General features: G+C 39.0%; 1 protein-coding gene across 1 annotated transcript in view; it reads right to left on the minus strand.

Annotated features, from left to right (window-relative positions):
• FOLH1B (folate hydrolase 1B) overlaps window positions 1-12,348 on the minus strand; it is a 72,429-nt gene that overhangs the window by 26,048 nt on the left and 34,033 nt on the right. Inside the window, exons 8-9 of the mRNA XM_018043532.1 lie at window positions 662-760; window positions 308-393 (exon numbers count right to left, since the gene is read on the minus strand). Of these exons, the coding sequence (XP_017899021.1) occupies window positions 308-393; window positions 662-760 (185 nt within the window). The remainder of the gene's footprint in view (window positions 1-307; window positions 394-661; window positions 761-12,348) is intronic.

The raw sequence follows: 12,348 nt of genomic DNA on the forward strand, positions 1-12,348 counted from the left end.
AAGAAAAAATGCTCAGATTAAACACCTAGAAACCATCTCTCCCTGCTCCTCCTCCCTTGTTCCTTTAATTGAAGCATGCATAGTTTTTCAGCAAGCTTGCTCATCTGACCACTCTAGTCCCAACCTTTATTCACAACATGCATCACAATGCAAAATTACCTCCTATGGATCTGTTTTGTGTTTACGTGAGTTCCATTAGGACTAAGAGTTGCCTTGCTTTGTTCACTCTACATTCCCGGAGCGCAGAGCAGTATCTGGCACCAAAGAATTGCCCAATCCATATTTGCCGAACAAATGACTAAATTACCTGGCTCCACTGCTCCTCTGAGAGTTCCAATCACGTTGTAAATTCTTTCCACTTTATTGTTGGAATGGATATGCATCTTGACTTTTCTAACACAAAAATAGAGGACACAGGCTAACAATATTGGTTAACAGCTTGCCACCCACATTTTTTAAATCTTCCATTGTTTTGACTATTTCTAAATGCACATAAGCAATAACTGTCCAATCGTGAGGATACAAGCATAATACCCTTTCCAACCTGTTGTTATGTCTCCTGCTGATGGTATATTTTACTTTTCAGTCATCCTCTAAAATTGCTTTTTGAAAAAAGGTTTCCTCCCCCTAAAGAGGGTTACAATAAAAATAATCTCTTAACTGTGCAGAAAAGTTTCCAATAAATCCAGGTCCAACATTGTAGGGCACTTTAAGACCTCCTTTCCAGCTGTCATCTGGGGGTGCTAATCCACCCATTCTTCTGTTGAACATAAAAAAATATTATTAGCTGATGGATAATTCTGAGGTTATAAGTTAAAATGTCAAAGAACTTGCTTTCTGTTTTTGTTTGTTTGGCCACACTGTGCATCATGTGGAATCTTAATCTCTGACCAGGAATCAAACCTGCGCCCCTTGCACTGGAAGGCAAAGTTTTAACCACTGGACTGCCAGGGAAGTCCCTGAACTTACTTTTTGAATGCTCGCTTATAATAGCTTCTAGTACAGTTTGCATAGGATATACCATTTAACCCTTATACCATGGTGACTACAGATGTGAAATTAAAAGACGCCTGCTCCTTGGAAAGAAAGGCTATGACAAACCTAGACAGCATCTTAAAAAGCAGAGACATTACTTTGCCAACAAAGGTCCATATAGTTAAAGCTACAGTTTTTCCAGTAGTCATGTATGGATGTGAGAGTTGGACCATAAAGAAGGCTAAGTGGCAAAGAATTAATGCTTTTAAACTGTGGTGCTGGAGAAGACTCTTGAAAGTCCCTCGGACAGCAAGGAGATCAAGCCAGTCAATCCTAAAGGAAATCAACTCTGAATATTCATTGGAAGGTGAAGCTGAAGCTCCAGTACTTTGGCTACCTGATGGGAAGAGCTGACTTATTGGAAAAGACCCTGATGCTGGGAAAAACTGAAGGCAAGAGGAGAAGAGGGCAACAGAGGATGAGATGGTTAGATGGCATCATCAACTCAATGGACATGCATTTGAGCAAACTCCAAGAAATAGGTAAGGACAGGGAAGCCTGGTGTACTGCAGTCCACGGGGTTGCAAAGAGTCAGACATGACTGAGCAATTGAATAACAACAATAACAAAGTTTTACATCAGACATGAATTTGGATCCCAGATCTATCATGTATTCTCTGAACTTTGATTTCCTTATTTGTAAAATAAGTTATTAGAATATTATTTTATGTGGTTGTTTTATGAGTAAATTGATAAAAAATATATAAAGCATTTAGCACAGTGTAAGTGCTAGAACCTAATTTGTATTTTATGTACTTTAATGCTATTGTCATTGTCTTTATTATGATTGTTGCTGCTGTCATAATCCTGGTAGTTACTCAGGGAGGCAGATAGAAGCCATATAATCACATTCACTTTAGAATAAAAGAGTAAAAAAGAATATGAACATCCACCCAGGTAAATTAAAATTTTATTATAACTCAAATTTCATCAACTTTTTATAAAGTTCTCAGCATTCCTGGGCCATTATATAACTCTATGTCTCTTTTCTTCTTAAACATTTATTAAGAAACTTTCATTTTATGATATATCTAATTTATAAAATACTGTCTTTTCTAATTAATTCATAGTATTACATTGCTAACCATTTGTGGGAATATGAGAATTGACCATCAGGGACAAGTACCACATTTCTTAATTATGCAGAGGGAGTAAATTTTCACAGTGAAATTCACAAATTGTATGTTCTTACATTTTTAATAAGATTAAATTCTAATCACGTATAGTGTTTCATTATACCTTACAAAGTATAAAATAAAGTGTTAGTTGCTCAGTTGTGTCTTACTCAGACTTTTTACTGTCCACCAGGAAAGCCCTTACAAAGTATAGATATGGATGGAGAAATGGAAACTATCTTATTGCCTTTGTATGTGCAGATCATTGCCTCCTTCCAAAATTTATGTTGTACTTTCCAAAATTTATTTTTAATCACTGTCTTGAATGCAAAGCATACTTCCATAGAGGTTATGATATTAATGACTGCATTTACAAAATGACTTACTAAAGCTGACTTAAACACATTTGGTAATTTTTTCATTATGTAATTACTGTAGTAACACAGTTAGAGCACAGCCAAATTTGACTAGTTTACCCTAGTCAAATGGTAGACACTAGATTAAACAAACCTCACTTCTAATTCCATAAAATCCCTCCTTTTTTCCTTCCATGCATTCTTCTTCTAACTACAATGATAATACAGGTTTACTTTTGTACAGCATTAAGGATTATGGACTTCCCTCGTAGCTCAGTCAGTAAACAATCCGCCTGCAATGCAGGAGATCCAGGTTTGATTTCTGGGTCAGGAAGATCCCCTGGAGTAGGGAATGGCTACCCACTACAGTCTTCTTGACTGGAGAATCCCATGGACAAAGGAGCTTGACAGGCTACAGTCCATGGAGTCACAAAAGAGTTGGACATAACATCACCAATAAACCACCACCATAGATATTTTTGAAACTGTTTTTCCCATTCAATACTATATTATAAGCATATATCCACATCATTACTCTTATACAATATATATTTTAATAGCTTCATGTACTATCATAGTAATGTATTTAACTACTTCTCAATGATTGAAGTTCTGTATTGTTTATAGTTTTCTACTATTACAAGTAATGCTATAATCACACTCATCTTTTAAATGTAATGAATATTTAGACAAATACATAGTCCATGGTGCCCTCTAAAGTTCTGCTCCATCCTGAGCCTTAACCCACATGGTAAAGCTAAGAGTTCAAAAGAAAAACAGACCAGGCTGCTGTTCCTTAATCTGCCCTTCAATGGAACATGCATGAGTGCATGCCAAGTCACTTTAGTTATATGCAACTCCTTGTGACCCTATGGACCAGCCCACGAGGCTCCTCTGTCCATGGGATTCTCCAGGCAAGAATGCTGTAGTGGGTTGCCATGCCCTCCTCCAGGGGATCTTCATACCTTGGGATTGAACCCAAGTCTCTTACGTCTCCTGCCTTGGCAGGTGGGTTCTTTACCACTAGCGCCACCTAGGAAACCTCGTTAAATAGGACAAATTCCTCCAGCTGTCTGATGACAGCCTCCTCACCTACAATGAGGGCACTGCACTAGGTCATGAAAAGTTTTCTCATACATTCTAAAATATAGTTATTAAGACTGCCTTAAATTCAAAGAAAATAAATTAGCCAACTGCTTTGGTCTCTAGTGATAAATCACTAGAGAAATCAGTGATGACTTCTTGAACCCTGCTCAAGAGTAATGGAAAAGAAAGGACAGGAAGACAGTAGAAAGCAGGACAAGAAAGAGGAAAGAGTTCCAACATCAGGTTAAACAATAACAACTTTGGAGAAGCTTCAATGATGAAAGCAGAGGAGGAAGAGGAATGAATTAAGATGATAATCAAGGGAAAATGCTCTCAAAGGGTGTTATTCTAGGTCCATGAAAGAGCAGTCAAGAAGAGAATTCAATAAGCAAGAGATTTATCAGGGGAAAGGCCAGTGAAAGAAATAACAAGGGAGCTAGGAAAGGCCAAGAAAGCCAGATAGGGAGTAAAAGAGAAAGAGAGAAGAGTGTTGGTGGCAGAATCCCAAGAGCGTTGCTCTCAGCCTCTCTAATCCTCCCATCAGGGGAGTCCGTGTTTCCCAGTAATGGGCCTCATTTAATATCCTTGCGGCATCTAGTTCCTCACTGGGAGCATCTAATGGAAGCATGGCCTTGACACAAATAGGGTGATAGATTTAGCACAATGCTTCAGCACAGTGGAGCAGACTTCCCTGGTGGTCCAGTGGTTAAGAATCCTCCTACCAATGCAGGGGATGTGGGTTTGATTTTTTATACCAAAAGATTCCACGTGCTGCAGAGCAACAAAGCCCATGAGCCACAACTACTGATCCTCGCTCTAGAGCCTGTGCTATTCAACAAGAGAAGCCCCCACAATGAGAAGCCCATGAACCGCAATAAAGAATAGCCCCCACTCGCAGCAACTAGACAAAGCCCATGTGCAGCAACCAAGACCCAGCACAGCCAAAAATGAATTTTTAAAAATGCAGTGTAGGGGCGGTCCCAAGATGGTGGAATAGGACAGGGAGACCACTTTCTCCCTGATAAATTCATCAAAAGATCATTTAAATGCTGAGCAACTTCTACAAAACAACTTCTGAACACTGGTGGAGGACACCAGGCACCCAGAAAGGCAACACATTCTCTTCGAAAGGAGGTAGGACAAAATAAAAAAGACAAAAAGAGAGGCAAAAGAGTTAGGGATGGAGACCTGTCCTGGGAGGGAGTTGTGAAGGAGAAGTTTTGACACAGTAGGAAACCATCTCACAGGCGGGTGTGTGGGGAGTTTTGGAATCTCAGAAGGCAACATAACTGGAAGGGAAAAAAAAAAAAAAAAACCCACAGAATACGCACCTAACCACAACAGTCAGTGGAGAAGTAGCACAGATGCTCATGTCCGCCACAAGTGAGTGGGGGCTGGACAGGGAGGCACGGGCTGCATGCTTAGGATAAGGACTAGGCCTGAGCCCTGAGGACAATCTGAGGGAGCTAACATGAGATAGTAACCCAAACTGTGGAATCACCAGAAAGAAAAAAAAAATTGAATTTTCCTGTGAAAGGCTCTAACGCGCAGCCTAGCCTGCTCACAGAACAAAGGACTGAATGAATACCGAAGGAGAGCTGGCCGGCCCCTCCCCATGCTGGAGGCAGAGAGGCAGGTGGGCAACACCAGAGCTGGAAGGCGAGGGGCAATCTCGGCCCCAGAGACGGCATTCTCCACCAAACTGTGAGCAGGCTCCCAGTTGCTAACCACAGCTTCCTGGGGTCCTGGACAGTTGACATCTGCCAGGAGGGCTGCAGCCTGAGATCAGCTCCCCACAGGAGACACATGGCACACCTGAGATGATGTTCTCACAGCACACCCAGGAAACAGAGCAGCTAGGGACAGGAAGGTGATTAAGATGCACAGCCCACCTGGGACAGTGCACTCTCCAAGCACCTGGTCACCTAAGCTGCTCGAACCTTGGAAGAGCACAACACGCAGGCCCAGCTGAGTCTGTGCCCTTCAGAGTACCCAAGAGCGGCTGAGTACCTGAGCGGCTTAGACCTGGGAAGTGCACAAAACGCAGGGCCCACTTTTGACAGTTCCCTTGCAGAGCATCCTGGAGCCTGAGCAGTGTAGACCCGGGAAGCACAAGCTTCCATGAGCTGGTACAAACCCAGTGTGGTCCACACACTGCGAGCACTCCCCACACACGCCAGCAATATTTGTTCGCAGTGTTCCTCCCTCCCCACAACACAACTGAACAAGTGAGCCTTGTGTCAGGGTGGAAATTAGACACCGAAGAGACTTGAAAACAGAGGAAGCAAAATAAACAAAGAGGAGGTAATTGCTCTGGGAGTGACAGGTGCAACACATTAAAACACTGTAGCTAACATTGACTAAGCATTGGAGGGTTGGGCCTTGAGAAGAAGTACAAGCTGGAAGAAGGAACTATATGAAACTGAACTCACCCCACACTGCCCACAACAGCTCCAGAGAAATTCCCAGATATAGTTTTACTACTACCACTTTTTAATTTTTTTAATTTAAGTTCTTTATTATTCCTTTAAATTTCATTTTTATAGCCTACTATTACCTTACAAAAAGAAGACCCTATTTTTAAAGTAAATTTCATATATATATGATTTTTAAATTTTGTGATTGATTCCACTTTGTATTTTTTATATTGTATTTTTGAGAGGCTAACCTTTAGATTTTTAATCTTTGCTTTTTGGCATTTTTTATCAGTTTTGTACCTTTAAGAATCTAATCTCTGGTATCGATTTTCACTTAGGGATGTTATTACTGCCTTGATTGCCCCCTCCCCTTTTGACTCTCCCCCAGGTCACCTCTATCTCCTCCCTCTCCGTTCTCTTCTCTACTTAACTATGTGAATCTCTCTGGGTATTCCAGACTGTGGAGAGCACTTAGGGAACTGATTACTGGCTAGATTGCTCTCTCACCTTTTGAATTCCCCTCTTCTCCTCCTGGCCACCTCTATTTCCCTCCTCTCTCTTCTTTTATCCATGTAACTCTGTGAACCTCTCTGGGGTATCCTTCACTGTGGAGAATTGTTTCACCATTAACCTAGATGTTTTATCATCTGTGCTGTATGGATGGAGAAGTCTTGAAGCTACCATAAGAGAAAGAATGAAAGTCAGAGGCAAGAGGCTTAACTCCAAAACTTGAGAACATCAGACAACTCGTGATTCCAGGGAACATTAATAGACAAGAGCTCACCCAAGTCTCCATATCTACACTGAAACCAAGCTCCACCCAAAAGCCAACAAGTTCCAGTGCAAAACATACCACACTAATTCTCCAGCAAAGCATTAAAAGCCCTGAGCATTAAAAAACAGGCTGCCCAAAGCCATGCCAAACACATAGACACCCTAAAACTCATTACTGGACACTTCATTGCATGTCAGACAGAAGAGATTCAGCTCCACCCACCAGAACACAGGTACAAACTCCCCAAACCAGGAAACCCTGACAAGCCACTAGTCCAACACACCCACCAGGAGCAGGCTCCACAATAAAGAGGAAGCATGAATTCCAGCCTACACTAAGGGCACCCCAAACACAGCAATCCAAACAAAGTGAAAAGGCAGAGAAATATTCAGCAGGTAAAGGAACACGATAAATGCCCACCAAATTTAAACAAAAGAGGAGGAGATAGGAAGTCTACCTGAAAAAGAATTCAGAATAGTGATAGTAAAGATGATCAAAATCTTGAAAACAAAGTGGAGCTACAGATAAATAGACTAGAGATGAGGATTGAGAAGATGCAAGAATAACTGAGGCAGAAGATTGGATAAGTGAGGTGGAAGATAGAATGGCAGAAATAAATGAAGCAGAGAGGAAAAAAAGAAAAAAAGAATGTTAAATGCCCCAACATTCAAATCATAGGTGTCCCAGATGGGACAAAAAGAAAGGGTATGAGAAAATACTTGAGATAATAGTTGAAAACTTTCCTAAAATGCGGAAGGAAATAGCCGCACAAATCCAAGAAACCCAGAGAGTCCCAAAAGGATAAACCCAAAGTGAAATGCCCCAAGACACATAACAGTCAAACTAATGAAAATCAAACACAAAAAGCAAATATTAAGAGCAGCAAAGGAAAAGCAACAAATAACATACAAGAGGATCCCCATAAGGATAACAGCTGATCTTTCAAAAGAAACTCTTCAGGCCAGAAGGGAATGGCAGGACATATTTAAAGTGATGAAAGAGAAAAAACTACAGTCTAGATTACTATACCCAGCAAGGATCTCATTCAGATAGGAAGGAGAAATTAAAAGCTTTACAGAAAAGCAAAAGCTAAGAGAATTCAGCACCACCAAACCAGCTCTTCAACAAAGGCTAAAGGATCTTCTCTAGACAGGAAACAAAGAAAAGTTTTATAAAATTGAACCCCAAACAACAAAGTAAATGGCAATGGGATCATACTTATCAGTAATTACCTTAAATGTAAACAGGTTGAATGCCTCAACCAAAAGACAAAGATTGGCTGAATGGATACAAAAACAAGACCCCTATATATGCTAACTACAAGAGATGCACCTCAATCCAAGGGATACATGCAGATTGAAAGTGAAGGGCACAAAAAATATTTCACACAAACAGAGACCAAAAGAAAGCAGGAGTAGCAATACTCATATCAGATAAAATAGACTTTGAAATAAAGACCGTGTAAAGCAACAAAGAAGGACACCACATAATGATCAAAGGATCAATCCAAGAAGAAGATATAACAATTATAAATATATATGCACACAACACAGAAGCATCTCAATATGGAAAGCAAATGCTAACAAGTATGAAAAGGGAAATTAATAGTAACAAATAATAGTGGGAGACTTTAATACCACACTTACACCTATGGGTAGATCAACCAAACAGAAAATTAGCAAGGAACCACAACCTTTAAATGATACAATGGACTAGTTAGACCTAATTGATATCTATAGGACATTTCACCCCAAAACAATGAATTTCACCATTTTATCAAGCGCACATGGAACATTCTCTGGGATAGATCACATTCTGGGCCATAAATCTAGCCTTGGTAAATTCAAAAAATTGAAAGCATTTCAAGCATGTTTTCTAATCATAATGCAGTAAGATTAGATGTCAACTACAGGGAAAAAAAAACTGTTAACAATACAAATACATGGAGGCTAAACAACACACTTCTGAATAACCAACAAATCACGGAAGAAATCGAAAAGGAAATCAAAATATTCATGGAAACAAGTGAAAATGAAAACACAACAACCCAAAACATATGGGATTCAGTAAAAGCAGTGCTAAGAGGAAGGTTCATAGCAATACAAGCTTACCTAAAGAAAAATGAGAAAATCAAATAAATGCCCTAACTCTACACCTAAAACAACTAGAAAGAGAAGAAATGAAGAAGCCTGAAGTTAGTAGAAGGAGAGAAATCATAAAAATCAGAGCAAAAATAAATGAGAAAAAAATAAAGGGGACTATAGCAAAAATCAACAAAACTAAAAGCTGGTTCTTTGAGAAGATAAATAAAATAGACAAACCATTAGCCAGACTCATCAAGAAACAAAGGGATAAGAATCAAATCAACAAAATTAGAAATGAAAATGGAGAGATCACAACAGACAACACAGAAATACAAAGGTTCATAAGACACTACTATTAGCAATTATATGCCAATAAAATGGATAATTTGGAAGCAATGGACAAATTCTTAGAAAAGTATAACTATCCAAAACTGAACCAGGAAGAAACATAAAATCTTAACAGACCCATCACAAGCAGAGAAATCAAAAATCTTCCAACAAACAAAAGCCCAGCACCAGATGGCTTCACAGGCGAATTCTAACGAAATTTAGAGAAGAGCTAAAACCTATCCTACTCAAACTCTTCCAGAAAATTGCAGAGGAAGGTAAACTCCCAAACTTATTCTATGAGGCCACCATCACTCTAATACCAAAACCAGACAGAGATGCCACAAAAAAGAAAACTACAGGCCAATATCACTGATGAACATAGATGCAAAAATCCTTAACAAAATTCTAGCAAACAGAATCCAACAACATATTTAAAAGATCATACATCATGACCAAGTGAGCTTTATGCCAAGGAAGCAAGGATTCTTCACTATTCACAAATCAATCAATGTGATACACCACATAGCAAATTGAAAGATAAAAACCATATGATTGTCTCAATAGATGCAGAGAAAGCCTTTGACAAAATTCAACATCCATTTATGATAGAAACTCCCCAGAAAGCAGGCACAGAAGGAACATACCTCAACATAATAGAAACCATATATGATAAACCCACAGCAAACATTATTCTCAGTGGTGAAAACTGGAAAGCATTTCCCTAAAATCAGGAACAAGACAAGGGTGCCCACTCTCACCACTACTATTCAGCACAGTTTTGGAAGTTTTAGCCACAGCAATTAGAGAAGAAAAAGAAATAAAAGGAATCCAGAATGGAAAAAAAGAAATAAAACTCTCACTATTTGCAGATGACAAGATCCTCTGCATAGAAAACGCTAAAGATACCACCAGAAAATTACTAGAGCTAAGCAACAAATATAGTAAAGTTGCAGGATATAAAATTAATACACAGAAATCCCTTGCATTCCTATACACTAACAATGAAAAGACATAAAAAGAAATTAAGGAAACAATCCTATTCACCATTGTGAGGAAAAGAATAAAATACTTAAGAATAAATTTACTAAAGAAACCAAAGAACTATATATAGAAAACTATACAACACTGATGAAAGAAATCAAAGATGATACAAATAGATGGAGACATGTACCATGTTCATGGATCTGAAGAATCAATATAGTGAAAATAAGTACACTACCCAAAGCAATCTATAGATTCAATGCAATCCCTATCAAGCTACCAATGGTATTTTTTCACAGAACTAGAACAAATAATTTCACAAATTGTATGGAAATATAAAAAACCTCAAACAGCCAAAGCAATCTTGAGAAAGAAGAATGGAACTGGAGGAATCAACCTGCCTGACATCAGGTTCTACTACAAAGCCACAGTCATCAAGACAGTATGGTACTGGCACAAAGACAGAAATATAGATCAGTGGAACAAAATAGAAAGCCCAGAGATAAATCCACACACCTATGGACACCTTATCTTTAACAAAGGAGGCAAACATATACAATGGAGAAAAGACAACCTGTTTAACAAGTGGTGCTGGGAAAACTGGTCAACCACTTGTTAAAGAATGAAACTAGAACACTTTCTATCACCATACACAAAAATAAACTCAAAATGGATTAAAGATCTAAATATATGACCAGAAAAAATAAAACTCCTAGAGGAAAACATAGGCAAAACACTCTCTGACATAAATCACAGCAGGATCCTCTATGATCCACCTCCCAGAGTAATAGAAATAAAAGCAAAAATAAACAAATGGGACCGAATTAATCTTAAAAGCTTTTGCACAATGAAGGAAACTATAAGCAAGGTGAAAAGACACCCTTCAGAATGGGAGAAAATAATAGCAAATGAAGCAAATGACAAAGAATGTCAAAAATATACAAGCAGCTCATGCAGCTCAATACCAGAAAAATAAATTACCCAATAAAAAAATGGGCCATAGAAATAAACAGACATTTCTCCAAAGAAGACATACCGATGGCTAACAAATACATGAAAAGATGCTCAACATCACTCATTATCAGAGAAATGCAAATCAAGACCACAATGAGGTACCATTTCACACCAGTCAGAATGGCTGCAATCCAAAAGTCTACAAGTAATAAATGCTGGAGAGGGTGTGGAGAAAAAGAAACCCTCTTACACTGTTGGTGGGAATGCAAACTAGTACAGCCACTATGGAGAATAGTGTGGAGATTCCTTAAAAAACTGGAAATAAAACTGCCTTATGACCCAGCAATCCCACTACTGGACATACACACCAAGGAAACCAGAATTGAGACATGTGTACCACAATGTTCATTGCAGCAATGTTTATAATATCCAGGACATGGAAGCAACCTAGCTGTCCATCAGCAGACGAATGGATAACAAAGCTGTAGTACATATACACAATGTAGTATTACTCAGCCATTAAAAAGAACCCATTTGAATCAGTTCTAATGAGGTGAATGAAACTAGAGCCTATTATACAGGGTGAAGTAAGCCAGAAAGAAGAACACCAATACATTATGCTAACACATATATATGGAATTTAGAAAGATGGTAATAATAACCCTGTATGCAAGATAGCAAAAGAGACACAGATGTATAGAACAGTCTTTTGGACTCTGTGGGAGAGGGAGAGGGTGGGATGATTTGGGAGAATGGCATTGAAACATGTATAATATCATATATGAAACAAATCGCCAGTACTGTTTCAATGCATGATACAGGATGCTTGGGGCTGGTGCACTGGGATGACCCAGAGGGATGGTATAAGGAGGGAGGTGGGAGGGGGGTTCAAGATGGGGACACGTGTATACCGTGGAGGATTCAAGTTGATGTATGGCAAAACCAATACAATATTATAAAGTAATTAACCTCCAATTAAATAAGTTTATATTAAAAAAATGTCTACAAACAATAAATGCTGGAGTGGGTGTGGAGCAAAGAGAACCCTCTTACACTGTTGGTGGGAATGCAAACTAGTACAGCCACTATGGAGAACAGTGTGGAGATTCCTTAAAAAACTGGAAATAGAATTGCCATATGACCCAGCAATCCCACTGCTGGGCATACACATAGAGGAAACCAGAATTGAAAGAGAAACATGTACCCCAATGTTCA

This window comes from Capra hircus, chromosome 29 (genome assembly GCF_001704415.2).
Source record: "Capra hircus breed San Clemente chromosome 29, ASM170441v1, whole genome shotgun sequence".
NCBI lineage: Eukaryota > Metazoa > Chordata > Mammalia > Artiodactyla > Bovidae > Capra > Capra hircus.